Source organism: Eptesicus fuscus, chromosome 11, assembly GCF_027574615.1.
Source record: "Eptesicus fuscus isolate TK198812 chromosome 11, DD_ASM_mEF_20220401, whole genome shotgun sequence".
Classification (NCBI taxonomy): Eukaryota; Metazoa; Chordata; class Mammalia; order Chiroptera; family Vespertilionidae; genus Eptesicus; species Eptesicus fuscus.
This window is the reverse complement of record NC_072483.1, coordinates 4337229-4355857: the sequence shown is the minus strand read 5'-3', so window position 1 is coordinate 4355857 and position 18629 is coordinate 4337229. Positions and strand designations below refer to the sequence as shown.

General features: G+C 39.9%; 1 protein-coding gene across 2 annotated transcripts in view; it reads right to left on the bottom strand.

Moving 5' to 3' along the window:
• The window catches only part of CNTNAP5 (contactin associated protein family member 5), an 864792-nt gene that overhangs the window by 425986 nt on the left and 420177 nt on the right, over positions 1 to 18629 (bottom strand). Inside the window, exon 7 of one of the 2 annotated variants that reach the window (XM_028133206.2) lies at positions 16518 to 16661. In XM_028133206.2, coding sequence (XP_027989007.2) covers positions 16518 to 16661 — 144 coding nt within the window. The remainder of the gene's footprint in view (positions 1 to 16517; positions 16662 to 18629) is intronic. The other variant, XM_054723360.1, reaches the window with a different exon arrangement.

Sequence of the window (18629 nt, the reverse complement as noted above, 5' to 3'; positions counted from 1 at the left end):
TATAGAAACAGATCTTAAGTAGACTTATGATGATTTCACTATGTATACAAATATCAAATCATTATGTTCTATACCTGAAAATAATGGTATAAAATTATTAAATAAGTAATTTTAAAAAAGTAAAATGAAAGATATTAACTTTAGTTTGAATATTGTTTTTTTTTTAGCTCAATACATACAAATATTATTTAAACATGCAATCTGTATTAAAATTAGTGAGGTTATTTTCACCCTTATAACACATCTCAATTTGACCTAGCCACATTTCAATGCTCAATAGCCACATATGGCTTTGGCTACCATATAGGACAGCACAGCTCTAGAGCCTTGCTATAATGGTGATGTTAGATTGGGCTTTTCTACTGTGACACTGATATAGAAATTCTTTCATTTATTGTATGAGAACTGCCATATACTTTCCTTAGTATTCAAAGAGATTTTGGTAGAGACACCTAGTGAATATTCAAAGTCACATCTCCTTGCCTTTCTCTGTAGAGCAACTGCAATTTATGCTCAGCTGGGTGACCACATTTCCCCACTGTCCCTGCAGATATTTGTGGCCAGGTGACTGAGTCTGTCCTGTGAGGTAAGGCAGGACAGAAACAACTTGTGGGGCTTCCTGGGAGGCTCCCTGAGGGGCGCTCTCTCAGCAGGCGGGGGTGCTGCTTTAGCCTTCTCTCCTTTTGCTCTTCTGCAGCTGTGCATGTGGATGGAAGGCCTATGGTTCTGGAAGCCTGTGGTACCCTTAGGGTGAAGCAACAGGGTAAGAACAGCCAAGCAGAAGGATCCAAGCATTAGGGTCCCTAAAACATAGGGTCAATCCTATGTTTTTGTTTTCTTTGGGGGAGGGAGGTTTACAAATGAATGTGTCTTATGCTTTATTGAGAAAGCATGTTTCTAAAAGGTATTAAATATATTTTCCAGTTAAAGAACCTATGTTTCTAGAGGTTATGAAATATATTTATATTTGTACCAGTCTAAAGAAAGCTAATTTCTTACTTTTTAGTTTTTTTACTAAGCATAAAGGTTTCTAATGATTAAAAATTCTAATTAAGATGAAATGAAATTAATGTATGTTTTGGGTAAAAGAGGGTATAAATTATGAAAATGAAATTTTTGAAGGAATTACAACAAAAGTTGTAGAAGGCTTATGAATGGAATCTTGAGGAAGAGAATTTCATGGGTAATAAGGTGAATAAGATTGGAATGAATTTAATTAAGTGAATTTAAATATCAAAAGTAAGGTCATGAAAAATTAGTTTGGTTTCCTCTTTCCCTATTAAAAGGACAGTTTTCCTGTACTGATTGGTTTGCTCATAAAAAGATTATATAAAGTTTTCTGCCTAGAAAGCAAAGATTCTGTTTTACCAAAATAATTTTATGTGCTTTACGTTGTCTTAATCAGGTCCCTGACTACTTAGGAAAATGGAATCGCCTCAATAGTAAGAACTAAAGTTTTGATAACAAATGATGTAACTTTCTGTATTTGTCTTTGAAATATTTTATTGTCACTTTAGTTGAGTAACTAATTAAATATTGTTTCATAATGATCTGTGATTTTGTTAGTCAAATGTCCAAACCTTTTAATATGTTTGACAAATTTCTCAAAATTCAAATTTTAGATGAAGTCTTTCCTTGACCTGGAATACCACAAAAGGTTAGTTTTTTTGTTCTTATAAAAGAGAAATATTAAACTGCTTAGGTGTATTTGGTGCATTACATTGCATAGGAAGCATTGTAAAATAATGCACTGGGCCTCTAGTATTATTACATGGGTAAATACTATCAGTATATGTTGCAAAAATCATATGAAATTTCTAAATTTCTGTTATGTCCTGATATAATATTTGCAATTGCAATTGCAGTTATCTCAGAATGTTGTGTGTTATAAAGAAAAGCAAATTTATTTTTCAATTTCATTGTATTTAGATCTTTAACCATGTCATTCTAAGGTGTTTTTGTTTTCATCATTTAAAGAAAGTTCTTGTTTTGCTTTGGTGTTTTTGCAAATATGTTTCATCTTTAGAAGGATCCACTGTGGGGACTCTGACTTATTCTAAAATACAGGTTTCTGATAAAATTTCAGATCAGACCTTTAAACTGGATGAAGATTTGCCAAACTCTAAGAAAAACTGGATTCATAAAATGGGTAACAGAAGATAAAGATAAATAAGAATTAATTACATGAGACTGAATGAATTGATGAAGATGATTATAATTTTTATGACTTTTTGTTTAAAATGTTTCTGATTGTTTTTTAACCTCTTATTTTCTAGATATAAGGACATATGTTTCTCTTAAACTACATATGACTTAGAGCAATTTGATAAATTATACCTTTTTAAGCAGAATTAAAACATTTATAATTTTCTCCCTATCTATCCCTCCAGAATTTAAAAACTCAGTGAGTATTATTTTTATAGCAATCTGGGCATTTTCCTAAGTTTAATAATACTGTAATCTATTTGCAATATGACATAACCAGAAACTGTTATATTAACAAAACTTTTGCTTGAATGTCATGTTTGAAAGGAGCATTCATGCTCTGAAGAAACAAGAATGACTATGAAAGCCCTTGGAAAACAATAGCAGCTTTACCAGGTGAGTAAAGAAGTCAAACTCTGGCAGGCATAGAAATATCACAATATTTTGGGGAACTTGAGAAGAGAAAAATTGGCCCAAATCTGAAGGCATTCCAGGCTAAGTCTGATGGACTTTGATTTGTCTTAGAATCTTAGGCTCAAAAGGCTTTTTCAAGTTCAACCTGGAGCTCTCTTATGAAAAATTCTAGGAAAGCAGATTTTAAAAAGTCTCTATGATCAATCTTGTATTTTTGCCAAAAAGAGGCAAATTTATTGAAACTACACTTACTTCCCAAATAAATTAGTTTAATTTAGCTACTGTGGTTAGAAAACTGAGGGTGATTTTAGAGAGAAAATGTGTGTTTCAGTAAAAGCTATAATGCACACACTTATGGATATTAAATTCTAGTCCTCTTAACTTCTAAACTGGACTGGATGTTGTGTTCTTCTAATTTTCTCAAACATTTGGTTACAAGTTTCTGAGCCAACATTTTCACTTTTCTCCCATCCTCTGACTTAGAATCATTGAGAACACTACTGCCCTTTTCCTGAAGCCCAGCACACTGCAGCAGATATATTGTCAGGGAAATGGCAATAGCTCCTGTTTCCACGCTCTTCCTGTCTTTTGCAACGTACACAAACAAACCAAGAGCTGGCCTGATCAGACAGGGACATCACCAGAGTCACTGGAACTGCAGAGCAGGGAAATCATGAGGTTGTCCCTGCCTGTACTCATCCCAGCCTGGCGTCAGAAATGTTCTCCACTGTCAGTGACTCAGGCTCAAAAGCTCTTTATAACCTGCTCTAAACATTAACCTTTGTTTTTATTTGTTTGTTTGTTTGTTTTTTGTTATTTATAAAATGTATTTATTGTCTAAAGATTCACATATGTCTCCCTTTCCCCAATTGACAGAACCCCCAGCCATTCCCACCCCAGGCAAGCCCCCACCGCCCCAGCGTCTGTGTCCATTGGTTATGCTAATATGCATGCATACAAGTCCTTTGGTTGCTCTCTATTTGTTTTGTCTTAATATTTTTGTTGATTTTTAGAGACAGAGGGAGGGAGAGGGAGAGAGAGATAGAGGCATTAATGATGAAAGAGAATCATTGATCCGCTGCCTCTTGCACGCCCCCTATGAGGATGGAGCCCACAACCCAGGCATGTGTCCTTGACTGGAATCTAACCGGGGATCTTTCAGTCCTCAGACCAACACTCTATCCATTGAGCCAGGCCCGCTAGGGCTAACCTGTGTTTTTATCTTGTTTCCACAGAAGTGCCTCCTGTTGAACACCTGATTGCTTCCTTGCATAATATATGCCTCGTCTAGGAGCCCACCTGCATCATTCCCCCGCAGTGAGACACAATGGTGAACTGAAGGAAGCTGTTCTCTGGACTGAGTGATTAGGTCGATGAAACCTGGAGCAATCTACCCATTTAGCTTCCGAATCAGAAACTTCTTATTCAAGTTTCAAAGGCAAGACTAAAGGGGAGCAGCGTTTGCCACCCCAACATATGCCTTTTGAGATACTGACTTTAAGCTGGTAATTAAGAAGCATTAATAATATTTTGACCCTCCCTCCCCACACACACCTGCCTAAAGGGATTCAGGTAGAAGAACCTGCTTCAGGAAGGGAGCAGCGCCCGCACACTGCCCTCCGCACATGGGAACCGAGCGCAGGCGGGGAATCCAGCAGCGCCGGTCCCTCCGTGGCCCATGTGCCTGGCGGCCAGCGGGGTTGTTTGCCACATGGCGGCTCTTTCTCACCTGCCTGGGCACGGCCGGCTTTCCCCTTGGAGCCCCAGCCCCGCCTCCCCTCCTTAGTCCAGAATGGCACGCGAGCCTCACGCCAGTGTGTGCTGGGGTCTCCTTTCCTCGTGGAACCCCGTGTGCACATATGTAGTAACTTCGGACATTTCCTCCTGTTAAGCTGTATCATGTACATTTCGTGATTAACCCATCAAAAAATAAAACTTAGAAAGACTAGAGGAAAATTACTTTTGCACCTCTGCAATAGACAGCTGATACAAGCAAAGTAAGTGGTCTCCAGATAATAAAATCTTAAGTGAGTATTATGGGCTGAATGTTGAAGCACTAGCCCCTTGTATCTATAAATGAGGCCGTATTTGGAGATGAGGACATTAAAGGGGTGGTTATGACAAAATGAGGCCATTACAGTGGGCCTTACAAGCCAATCTGACTGGTGTCCAGATAAGAAGAGGAAATTTGGACATATAATATTTAAAGACTATTCCTTTAAAAAATGAAGACTAGAAAATATATATTTTTTTATAGTATTGTGGTAGGCTTTGTTGAGAATGCAGGTATTTTTTTTCTTTCTACTTTTCTGTGTTTACCAAAATTTCCTGTAATGTGTAAATATCAATTTTTAATGGAAATGAGAATTGTATATTATTTTCAAAATACTTCTGGGTTCGTCCGTTGGTTGCTTAGTTATATGGGTGAGAGGGCTGGGGTTCCTGTGCTTTCCCAGAGCAGCATCTGCCTGATCACCTCCTGCCTCTCCGAAACACAGGCCACCGCTTCCTACAGAGGGCGAGGCCTGCAGACATCTGTCCTTAGCCCCCGAAATCAGACACACAGCACAGAAGTCCAATCCCTCATGTCAACACTTACACTTATGGGTAAAAACATGAAGAAATGATCCTTAGATTGTCCTATTTCTTTTCGGTGGTCATCACACTGAATTAAAAGTCTGATAAATTCACATGCTTCCTAGTTTACTAAAAGCATGTGGAGTGGGTTTTGACTGTGTTTCCAGTGTGAAGAATCATATTTGTCCATGCGTGTGGAATGACGAACACGCATCACAGCTGCCTAGGAAACTGAGGGCATCTTCTGGTGCTGCCGGAGCCCCCTCGCCTCGGGAGCTGGCGCCCAGTGATCCTTTCTCGGGTGCGATCATCAGCTGTGGTCGCTGCAGCATTCTTCACAGAGCTCTGCTTGCAGGCCTTCGCCGTGCAGCACACAGAACTGAAGTGGATCGTGGGCTTTAGGGCATTCCATCATCCCAAATCTGTTCAAATGTGCATTTCCACCAGACACATCAAATGTGAGCACTGGAGGCTAAATGTGTCCTCTCAACCTCATTCTGATCTCTGAGCTACTTTCTTAAAGGCATAGACAATCTTTTCATTCGCATTAAAATATTATTTTCAAATAGCTAAGATAGATTAGATTGATGCAGTGAGGGCAGATATGAATGCCTCTCAAAGGGCCTGCTTTCGTGGCTGAAGCTAGGGGAACTTGGGACCTTCTTATGTCATCAGCAAGGTCGCCAAGGGAAGAATGGGTAAACCTGAGGGATGACAGAAATGGAGTGATGAGCTCAGCTAAGGTATTAGATAAAATGCAAAAGAAATAGTGAGAAATTAAAACAATTTTAAAGGAGGAGGGGGAGCAAGCTGCATGAGAAAACCTTTAGGTATAATTTGTGTTTTGTGAGAATGTAGCATATGCATATTTGGCACAATTTCTGTCCAGTGGAAAATTGTTTGGGCACTTCTACAGCAAGTCTACCTCCAGAGCGCCCTAATCTTTGAGTATGAGAAATTCTCTCTAATAAAATAAATTATGTGGTTCCCTAAAGAGAGTGATTGTACTGCCACTATTTTTTATTAAGCATCTTTGTAGTGACTGAGTTAAATGGTTTGTATTTCACACCCTTGTGAGACATGCTATTATCGTCTAAGGCTGTGGCAGGCGACACTGAGTCATGAACATGTGTGTGCCTCCCATTGTGTTCCCAACCCTTTCTTGTAGATGTCCAGGGTATCTCATTTTTAATCTAAATTTTCAAAGAAAATGAGTTAGGTTTCTGAGTCTCAGCTCCAAAGCCACTGTCTTTGTCCTGATGTTGCTATTGGAGTTGGACCCTATAAACATTTCTCTTTTGTGCCCTGGCTAAAAGTTAGGCTTTGCAGTAGAGGGCATAGAGGGCACTGTGGGGGTGGGGAAGCCTTGGGAGATACTTCCCTCCACCCGGTTCCTTTCCTCCATTAGTGTTGGTCAGTGGGAGCCCAGGGGCTTCGCAGAGTTGAGCTCCAGGTGTACACTCAGCCCACATGCCCTGTTGGTGAGCTTCCACAGGCAGCTGAGACCTATGCTTTCTGGCAAGCATCTTTGCTATCTGCAGGCTGCAGGATCCCCCTGGTAACCAGGACTCCCTGGATCGTGGCCTGGGAGGGGGCAGGGGAAGCTTGCTTAGGCCTTAGTTTCTTCAATATACTGTCTCTCTTCATCTAGAGGAAATACCTGACTTCTTACTTGATATTTCTAAACCCCTCACAATCCTCTTTTACAACATTTTAATAGTTAAGCATCTGATACTAGCTAACAATATTTATATTAAAAATGTTCATTTCAAATCAGCTGGACCATGGCAGATAGAGGTGTCCTCTAAATGTTGTGAAAGAAGGTGAGAGTTTCTGAGAAGCTAGCCCATAGCCCAGCTAGCCCACATGGAACTGATGCAGGGTCAGGGCCCTGCTTAATTAGGGTCCTGGTGGCTGAACAAGGAACACTTACATAAGATGATTAGGGTTTTGTAAAAATGGAGAAAAGATTTAATTTTATCTACTGTTCTCCTAATTTAAAGTTTAACCTGAAGCTCTTGACTGTGGTTCATGGAAGCCTCAGCACATCTCTGTGCCCCTAAAATGTTATTCAAAATAAAATGTGGTCCTAGTTTTCATTATATTCTTACAGGGGTGGGTGTTCTTTAGCATTTTAGTAATCATTGATCTGAAATCTTCGGTGTTGTACTTGTAAATGTCTATTTACAGAAGAGGAGAGACACAATCACAGAACTATTTCTTTGTGGGGAACATACAATAAGAAATGATGAGCAAAATGGGGCAATAAATATAATTGTGACACTGTTATTAACTGTTAGCGATTCAATGCATATAATATCTCAGGAGTGATTGTTGTATCAAGATTCTATAGTTATTATGTAGTAGTTCTGAAGTTTAACCTTACTGACTTCAAAGCTCATACCCTTCTGGCCAGTGTTGCTCAATGGTTGAACTTTGACCTATGAACCAGGAGGTCCTGGTTTGATTCTTGGTCAAGGCACATGCCTGGATTGTTGGCTGGATCCCCAGTAGGAGGCAGTGGAACAATGACTCTTTCTCATCATCAGTGTTTCTCTCTCTCTCACACTCTCTCTCTCTTCCTCTCTGAAGACAGTGAAAATATATTTAGGAAAAATTTTAAAAATAAAGATCCTATTCTTCCTCAACACATAGCACCTTCATCTATAATTACTGTCACATATTCAATATTGTGAGTGACACAGAAAGCTAAGTTTATTTTGTGAAACTTACAAAATACTTAGGGTGATAGGAAAAACTCTTGCAAACAACCAGACTGGAATAAAACATATTGTTCCCTAGAAGTACTTGAGCTTTTGCATAGACCATTCCTCTGCATAGACCATTCCTCTGCCTTCTTATCACCCTGGAATTATTTAAGTGATATCATTCTTCAATGTTCATGTCAAGTTCCCACACTTTCATTAAATATTTCTTGGCCAACAGCCCTGTGACCACTCCTTCTAAACTCATGTAGGCTGTCTTTGAGTTTTGCTAATAGTGAGCAGTGGCTGGTGTGTGGTATTTGGAAGCACTGTCAGCCTCTCAGGCTGGAGGGCATGAGGTGTAGTCAGAGCAAGGAAGCAGAAAGCTGTGGAAAAACCAGAGGTACTTAGAGTAATCAAGGTGGTGAACCAAACAAAGAGTGCGTGTCAAACCATACAGGCAAGTGCGGCGAGAAGGAGAGGGGTGGCCAGCAAAATGGTTGGTGGGCAGGAGAGCAGGAAGCACGTGTGAGGAGATGGATGGCCAACGACAGAGCATCAGCTTTGAATTTTGAATTCTGAAATGTTGTGTGGATGCTGGAGCAGAGAGAGGTTTAACCAGTTAATGGCCACGATATTTTGAATTTAATTAAAAAAGGTCTGCCGCTTGCTTCTATAGACGCTTATGGTGTACAAATGGTTAAATTTTCTCACCCATTAGAGGCAAGGATCATTAAACATGAACACAGTAAGTACTCAAAAACTTTATTTTGATGATGATAATGAATCAAGTTATAAGTTGCATCATATTGTGTAAATGTGTGGGTGACAGCAAGGAAAGCATAATGGACCCGAGAGCTTGAGAGAGGTTCTGAGGAGAAGGTGTGTCTCAAAGGCTTTAAACATGGCCAGTGACAGCACATTCTACGCCACTATTTTCCTAAACCGATGGGTTCTATTTATGGACCGTAGCACCTACTTTTATCCAGTCTGCACCTGGCCCCAGGACTTCCTAGCACAGATAATCCACTGGAGAGGACTCGTTCAGGGTGGACATGCAGAGGGTTCACACTAGTACACCCTAACTGTGGTTCCATTTTTATATTTTAAAACTTTCCAATTGTTTGTCCCAAAGCCCCTGAAACCTAGGTTTCTCTGCCTTACTTCCAGTTACCCATAGCCTCCCCACAAGGCAAAACTCAAGACTCCATGGTTGACACATCTTTGGGGGCTCCACAACTCTGCTCTGCCTCTGAGAGTCAGATAAATATTTTGAGTATCCCTATGGTTCAGGGTGCTACTTGGAGAAGGATGGCTAGTCTGGGGCTGGGGCATGAAAGAAAGATGAAGAAAGGTATCTGAGCTGGAGTGAGAGCACAGAATGAAATGCTTAGAGGAGGCCATGCACAGAGTGAGTTCCAGGAGTAGTGGACAGTCTATGCCTGGCTGGGAAAGAAGAAGCCCTGGTGAGAAACTATGTGACATAAACTTTTATATATTGGATTATGAAGGATTCAAGACCCAAGCTCAAAAGATTCTATTCACCTTGTAGAAATACAAGGGCCATTGCTAACAGAGTGCTGGGTTTCTGAGGAAGCACTTAATCCCTATGCAAAGTTCTCATCCATCTCCTTCATCCTTGGAAGAAGAGCCTGGCAGCCAGATGCCAAAGACTAGACACACTGAGAGCTATGGGACCAGTTGGAAGCTCATGCCAGGGTCAGCCATCTTAGGCTTCCCCCAGACACTCCACCCTCTGCTGCCACTTTTCTTCCTCTTGCCAAAGGCAAGGATTCTGCCCCTAAGTTCTTACGTGCAAGAGGCACCCAAGAGAAAATTATTTGACAGTTAACAAACTACATAGGGGCCATTTCTGAAACATCTCATTGGTCTTCAATTCCCAGGTCAGTAGCACTATTCATGAATCTGTCCAGCTTTGCATTTCTTTCTTCACTTTGACATGAAAGTCATTCAGGGCCCTAGGAAAAACAGATGTATAATGAAAAATAATAAAAGTTGATAGTGTAGTATTTTCCAGAAGAAGAGGAAGAAGACTGTGAATGACTCAGTCGTTGACTATATATCATTGACTTTGCCTAGTTCTGAGCATAAGTATCTTTAGTATAAAGTGTAGATTATAATATCTGCCTCTATATGTTCTCACAGATGCTTTCAGGGACAAAAGAACTAATACAAAGGCAGATCCATCTGTTATTCCTCTCACTGTCCTCTGGAATTAACATCGACATTGTCTATAAGACAGTTCTCTGAAGCAAAATGTCTTCAAACGAAAGGACTATCATTGGTATTATTATTGGGGGGGGAAATAAACATGTTCAGCTCATTAGCTGAAAGTTTGAATAGGAGAACCTGAGTTCATTCCAACTTTAATTTAGCCCCATTTAAAAAAATCATTTGAATATTCAAATGGCTGGGAAGCATAAGGTGAAACTGGTAGGAGAGTCATGTTTCTCTGTATACTGTGGGTGGGTAGGGAAGTTGGTAAAGACTTTAAACAATATGGGTTGAGTCAAAAAAATCTATTTTTGTAATTGTTTTTGGCAGTGAAAATTCAAACCTAAATTTAACATGATAGAATCTTAAACTATGATGAATTTATTTAACGTTTAAATGATGTGTTGATGCTTATAAGTAAATATATTAAATAATTTTAATAAAAATTTAAAGATATAAACTATTTAATGAAAAATGTTAACCATAAAAAGCAAGATATAAAGCTGCCAATAAAATACAGTCTATGATATATAAAATATGTATTTAAAAGATGAAAATAAAGTATATATACATGAGAACAGTGTTTTTTTCTCTGGCTGTTTGGGTGTTCTGCATATTCCAAATGTTTCTCAGGATATATATATATATCTGGGACCCCTTGGGGGATGTCCAACTCCTGGTTTAGGCCCCTCCAACAGGGATGGGTCCTAAACCGGCAGTTGGACATCCCTCTCGCAATCTGGGACCACTGGCTCCTAACTGTTTGCCTGCCTGCCTGCCTGGTCGCCCCTAACTACTCCACCTGCCTGCCTGATTGCCCCCTAACTGGTCCCTTTCCAGCCTGGTCTCCTGCTAACTGCCCCCCTGTGGTCCTGGTCGCCCCCTAACTGCCCCCTTGCTGACCTGGCCATCCCCTAACTACTCCCCTGTAGGCCTGGTCACCACCTAACTGCCCCCCTGCCAGCCTGGCTGCCCCCTAACTGCCCCCCTGCTGGCCTGGCCACCACCTAACCGCTCCCCTGCTGCCCTGATAACCCCTAACTGTTGCTCCCCTGCCAACCTGATCACCCTTAACCTCCTCTGCCTTAGCCCCTGCCACTGTGGCTTTGTCCGGAAGGAAGTCAGATGTCCGGAAGATGTCCAGTTGACCTGGTCTAATTAGCATATTACCCTTTTATTAGTATATATATATATATATATATATATATATATATATATATGTTTTAGCATTCTAAAGTAGTGTTTAATAACTTCAAGTAATGATTTCCTTATATGAGCTGATGAAACAGGTCACCTTCAAAGTTATAACACTGATTTAAAGTAGAATAATTTTCAGAGAGGATGACCATTTCATTGTTATTTTATTTTTTAAAATTTTAAGCCACATTATTTCTCATATGACCTTGAAACTACTTCAGTTTTTTCAAAGAAAGAAAGGAAGTAACTCCTCTGGATGCTAATAACTTGGAAATAAGTTTTCTAGGGAATGAGGAACATATGATGTAGAAGCAGATGATGTGAATGTCAAACTGGTCAGTGGCAGTGGAAGACAGCAGGAGTGCTCCGATAGAAGACATGGTAAGTCAGTGCTTTTTCAAACGATGTCTTCCATCAAGGCAAAGTGTAATTTATCACAGAGCAAGCTCCAGGGATGAAACATGATCCCAGGGACAAGCTGAAGAGATTATAGGCTTCACTAGACACTATCGAGTTTTTGCTGAGCAATTTTCATGAACTTCTGGGTCATAGGAAGGTAAGCCAAAGGTTGTTAGACGTCTGTGAGTGTGTGTGTGTGTGTGTGTGTGTGTGTGTGTGTGTGTGTGTGTGTGTGACTTCAGGTGTGAATGTGTGTCTGTTGTCATCTGTACACTTATACTTATCTCTGAGTGCATTTCTTTGCCTTCAGAGCTGCAAGAAATGAATAAGTATGCTCCAATGAGGTGAATGACTGAGAGAGGGAGACAGAAGGTAATAAACTTCCCCCACCCCCACTGTTACTTAGTATGCTTGTTATTCCAAGTCCACTGGGTAACGTCTTTTCTAAAGGCTGTATTTTATAGGAGCACATCATTTAAGCAAATCTGGTCTAGAATGGGTCATTAAATTCCATCAAATGAATGAGATGAATAAGTTTTGTAACATCTTTAACCCAAAACTCACTTCATAATTTATACAGTTTTTGAGTAAAGTAATCTTCAGACTCAGGTGGTAGAACATGAGCTCTCTCCAATCTACTTTTATTATTGGCTGGGATCATAGAATGCAAACTGTGTGTGATTCATCCATTGTCTGCCTAAAATGACAAATAAATACTCGTTTGCATGCCTACTTCGGTCAAATGGAGGAGTAGAAATTTTTCTTAATAATAGGTCCAACTTTTTGAGTATTTACTGTGGACCTTGTATTGTGCAAAATACAGAGTCAATCTTCACAACAATACTTGGATTTTGATTATATAACTGTCCCTATTTTACATCTTTAATTTTATTTAATATCACTTGAGATATTTAAGAGAGAGCATGGATTGGGGACTAGGAACCTAAGCAGTTCATTGTCCGTTGTGTTCCTCTGGTGCTGCGAGGAGCAGTGAACTGAGAAGACTGCTGCTTCCCTCGAGACTGTTTAGCAATATTAGCCGTAATTGTAAACGCTTCGTATCGGCCATCGCACAGCCAGTGCCTGATTGCCATTATTTGGAGACAAAGGCACAGAAGTGAATTGACATGGTCAGTTAGCTCCAAAGCGAATTTGTAACCAGAGTTCTACTATAACTATCTTATTTTGTCTTCCCTTCTATTGAAATCAAAGTACATTAACATGGATATTTTTACTATGCTCTTTTCTTAAATAAAAAAATCATTTTAAATTCTACAAGAAAATAAATTGGTGAGACCCCAGCCAACTTCTAAACAATCGTATTACTCCCCTTGCTTCTGGGAGAGGTGACGTAACAATCAGAAAACATCATTTATTATGAAGTGGAAGGTAGGAAATTAATCATTCTCAAGAAACTAGCAGGGCAATATTTTCTTATTTATATAGTAACACCCATTACAGGTACTGTACACACATTTCAACGGGCCATTCACTTCCTGAGAGTTTATTACATTGCAGTACATTAGCATAGGATGAAAGATTTGAGGAAGAATAGGGAGGTGTTTTTTATGTCTATTTTAAGCTGTTAGTTTTACTGTGTTTCTGGATGTGGAAGATCATCTTATAGTCAAATAAAGCTATAAAGACTAAATCCAATTATCCCCGTGGAGCAGCTGCTCAGTCTCTGGGGAGTGGGCAGGTCCCGCAAGGAGGGAATGACAGATTGCATGGGGGACGCTGCTACTGCAGCCGCTGGAGGGGCTGGAGCTGAACACAGCCCAGCCTGTGCTCCCTGGAGCCTTGCATCACATTTTGTAATGTATGGGCATTACCATGCATGCACAGCATTGTGTTGGCTCCTGAGTCTCCCATTATTCTGAAATCGCCAGGCGTGGGAGAGCGTCTGTGAGCACTGGAAAAGGACCAAGACACCATCCCTTTAGAGGTCCTCACTTAGCACAGAGGTGATTCAGGGACTTGGAGCGAAGCTGACTTTGTAGCTGATACTGTGTCTTGAGGAAAGTTTAAGACTGACTAGGGAAATAAAAGACATTATACTTGTAATTAAGACTGCAAACCATTTCTACCCACATGGAATTCTAAAGGTAGGGGGGAAGACTTGGGTACACATGTTTGTGTGTGTGTGTGTGTGTGTGTGTGTGTGTGTGTGTGTGTGTGTGTGTAGTGATCTAAAGTCTCACTTAACCAAGGTGATAAAAGTAATTTGGAAGAAAAATATGTGTTTTGTGTTTTTTTTTCACTTAAATTATGAAGGTTAAAACTAAGGGTTGTCTACCTATAAAGTAAAACAGTTTTCTTGGGATTTTTTTGCAAGTACATTAGTACTAATTGGAGTCTTTATGCCTCCTAATAATAATACCACCAATTAGGCTCTGAGGAATAAAGTATGCTAGCAGAATTTTAGGAAACTTGGCAAGTACTAAGGTACTTTGAACTCAGCAAAACATTTATTACATTTTTAGTTAATGATTCTCACAAAAAAAGAGGTAAGTTTGCCAATACTTAGAAATTCATGGGTTATTTCCTTGTCCTTCCTCATTTCCCCTTTTTTCTGCACCACAGACTCAGTGACTTATCTAATATATCTGATTAAAATATTTCTAACGCATAATGTCTACAGAGACTTCCCTTGGGAATGTTGCCACAGGGACCCGATTGACAGCTGAGCTCAGGCATTGCAGGAGGAGGAGCCCAGGTGCTGGGCAGTGGCAGTGAGAAATGTTTGCTCAGCTCCTTGTTTTCCAAATTGCCCTGCCAGCTCCTAGCACTGCAGTGGGCACCACAGCAGTCCCTGCACCAGGCAGAGCTTTCCTGCCTTCCCAACACGCTGATGGTCAGGACAGTCACCTAAGCTACACTCTGAGCATGTGTGATCCACTGCATTGGCAGGTGGAGCTTATAAAATGTGTCCTGGGCATAACATTGGGGAATGAACCGGCATAGTATGCATGACATGGCTCCAGTCTCCTGGACTAGACTCAGGGGAGGAGTCATTAGCAAGCTAGTGCTTAGCTTCATGAGCAGACAGGAGCCTAAGCACATGTGGTGGGAGAGTTGTCCGGAGCCAAGGGCTGCGCCAGCATCTCCTAGAACCACTGGCAGGGAACTAAACCCCTTAGCATCATCAACACTCTTCAGAACAACAGTCAGACATTTGGCATGAACTTTTTAAGATGTTGACAACTTTAATCCAAGTGTGATTTCCCCCAAATAACCTTGCCTCGCACCCTGGAATCCAATGGGCATATTAACAAATGTGCTAACTTATGGAACCCCAAAATAGAAATTTCAGTTAGAGTTTATACTTATCAAAAGAAAGCAAAACACTTAAAGATCATGTAAATCTCAGTTTGACCAGATAGCCCAGTGGCCAGATTGCAAAGAGAATCCGTTTGTTCCTTTCAATGACAGGATGGCCCGCGCTTGTCCTGGGTTTTAAATGCATGTCCGTTAAGGAACTTCTGCTTCTGGAAGATGAAATAGTGTGATTTTTCCTTATTTCTACCACAAAGTACAACTAAAAATCTCTACACATTATGTGTCAGAGAAAACTAAGACTATGGAGTGGAGAGAAGAAAGCCAGTATGTGTAAGTGTAGTGAGGCCCAAAGAACAAGAGGGTGGGTTCCCTACGTTTTCTTTTGACCTTCTGTATCCCAAACGTGTTGCTGAAGAAGCTAGCAACCCAGAGACCAGCTGGTGAAGAACAAAATCTACATTAGAAGTCTGTTGTCTGTAATCAAAGGAACAGGAAAAGGAAGCACAGTGCCTCAGAAACCTTCCCACAATAACTGCTCGATGCCAGCCAAGCACCACAAACACCCACCACCACCGCCAGGCTACCCCAAGGCGCCCAGAGCTCCCAGCCAGGTCTCAGGGAAGACTAAGTAGGGAGCCTGGACTTCAACCCTCGCAGACGTAGGAAGCCTCGCCTGTGGGACCAGTGGAGACCACATGTCAAGTACAGGACTCAGCAGTAAGGAGGGCCCCCACCCAGTCCCTGCAGGGATGGCCTCAGAGAAGGCTCAGAGGCAGACCAGGACTTTTACTGCAGCCCAGTGATAACAAGGAGAGACAGTTATCATACACAGAAAAGAGCATTATGTATTGATCAAATGGCCAATCCACGAGGAAGAGACAATCCTTACTGTTCACACTGAACCACATATGACCCCAAACTGACAGAATTGGAAGGAGAAATCGACAAATCTGCAAGTATAGCTGGAAATAGCATTAGTGAGCACCAACCATGTACAAGGCACCTGCTAGGCATTGTAAATGCTCCAGTGACAAAGAAAAAGACAGCCCTGTTCCGCAGGAAACTCACCATCTATTGGAGAGGAGAAATATATAGTAATTAAAATTTATTTCACTTGCTGAATGGGAATCTCAAAACCCCAAAAGTTTAACCTCTCGTTCAAAATGCCCTATTTTAAGTATCAACAATAACAATTTAATAGAATCTCTGGTTCTGTTGTTTCATTCCCCACAGGTAATAAAGACCATCATGTTGGTCCAGTGTAGACTGTAAAACTTACCCCAGCTGCCACAGAAATCATAGCTGGGAACATGAAATTCTCCAGGCACCTCTAATGCCTTGGTTTCTCCCAATAAAATAATTCACACTGACAGTCCCTGCATCTCCTCCCCTCTCCATGGAGGTGAACAGGGCCTCCAAAAGGATTATAAACATATGGTGAAGAGGTGCCAAGGGTGGGATGCGTAAAGGGTTAGAAACCACCAAGCCAAAAAGATGCCAACTTACCACGGTGTAAATCTGATGCTTCCGCCTTTTAGCCAGGTCAATTATGTTTATTCCATTGTAGTAGAGATTTTCCATGCATCCCTGGAAGTTTTTCTTTAAAAAGGTCCCAGGTTTGCCTGGTACTGGAATTCCTCCAAAACTAAGCTTTATGAGGAGAAAAAAAGAAAGAAAAAAAAAACAACATAGAACACCTTAGTTACAGTCTCTGAAGGAACAGGAAAGAAAAGTGGGTGAATTTCTGTAGATTCAGCTGTAGGCATGAGCAAGTGGTTCAAGTAATTATAGCTGCCACTTGATTACCCATTTAAAGGACAGTGATTAGCCCACATAAAAATAACTATAATTGATTGCTTTTAAATAACTATGAAACGATTCACTTCCTTTCAGAATCTTTTTAACACTAAATAAAACAACAATTTATAGAAAGGAAAAAATAAAAGAAAATCAACATTTTTTTATATTTATCTCTGATGCAAATCTCAGAGAGGATGTGGCCAAACTAAAGCCAAGGGCCAACAAAATATTCCTCTAATCAGCTACAGAGATGCTTACTATAAAACCTGCATTTACACCAGAAAATCTTGTGCACAGTTGTTCATGGTATGTTCGATAAAGATGAAAAATAGGAAACTGCAAATTTGCAGCCCATAAAGCCCCCACCCCCAAAGCTTTTTAAAGAAAACCATCAAGAATCAATAGGATGGAATCTCACACGTAGTTGTCAATAGTGGTATTAAACATTCTTGATAAAATAGAAAATGAGAAGAATAGTTATTGAAAAATGCAAGTTATAATTGGATGTAAAGTATGAGGTCAACATTAAGAAATGGTGCTTACCATATGAGTTGGAGGGAACACACCAAAACTGTTATAGTAATTATCTCGGGAAAGAATATGGGATACTAGTGTTCTTTGCCACTTTTCCTTTCTAGTAAGAATTACTACAAATTCCTTTTGTAATGAAAATATTATTTAAAAACAAATCTGACCTCTTATGAATAGTCTGCCTATTATACAAGAGAATCAAGTTAATTTCTGGAATCATGTTTCTCCCAACACCATTTGAGGAGAAGCCCTATTTTTCCCCACTGGTGTGACAAGTTGCCTTCATCATGCGTATAGACAATATTGATGTATGTGTGTGTTTTGGGAGAATGTATGCTCCCAATCAGAATGTCTCCTTAAATGAATAACTAAGTAATATACCCAAGGCTACTGTTAAATGTCTATTTTTCCCCATTAGTTCAACTCTATTTAAAAAAATGTTTCTTTATACATGTAATATACAATAAAGGTTATTTATCCTATTGCCCACTTTTACTTAATATTGCTTTACTCTGTTAAGAAAATTATTTGATATACTTACTCATTTTATTTTAAAATTTCATTTCAGAATAGTTTTATTTAAAATAGCTTGTTGAAAATTTTATTAAGAATTTATTATATTCATTAACACATTGACTTGGAGATGAATGGATATTTTTGAAATATTTCATATTCCTGTCCCCAAACCCAGTGCATTTTCTATTTTTAAAATATTTTGGTAAGGCCCTGTACCTAAGGTTGATATTTTCTTTCCCTAGTTCACATATTCATCATTAATTAAGTCCTGTGAATTTTATTTTTTAGAAAAAAATTATTATAAATTAATTATTTTAATGAATTAAATATTTTATTATATAAGTTAATTACTAATTTTATTGTTTTCCTTATCCAGATACTTTACATTAAATAATATAATTACCATTGAATTTTTGAGGTAATTATCATATGACATATTTAAAGCACCTCACTCTTGCTAATGATGTCAGAGGAATGGTGGTGTAAGGCCACGTCTATCCTCTTCCCCTAACATTTCAACAAAATAACCACCTATAATTTAACAAAGAAGTCTCTGCTCAACAGGGATGCACGCCTGAGAGACCTGCACACTGGAACAACTAAGGTGGGCTCCTTGGGGTAAGCAGGGAGACGAGGATAGAAGCCAAACATGGCTGCAGCACAGAAGTGTGTCTGCAGCATAACTGGAAACTGGCAGCAGCAGTTATGGGCACTTTCCACAGCAGGTCAGGAGGAACAGAGAGTTAACCCAGCAGGTGGCTGGCTGTTGGA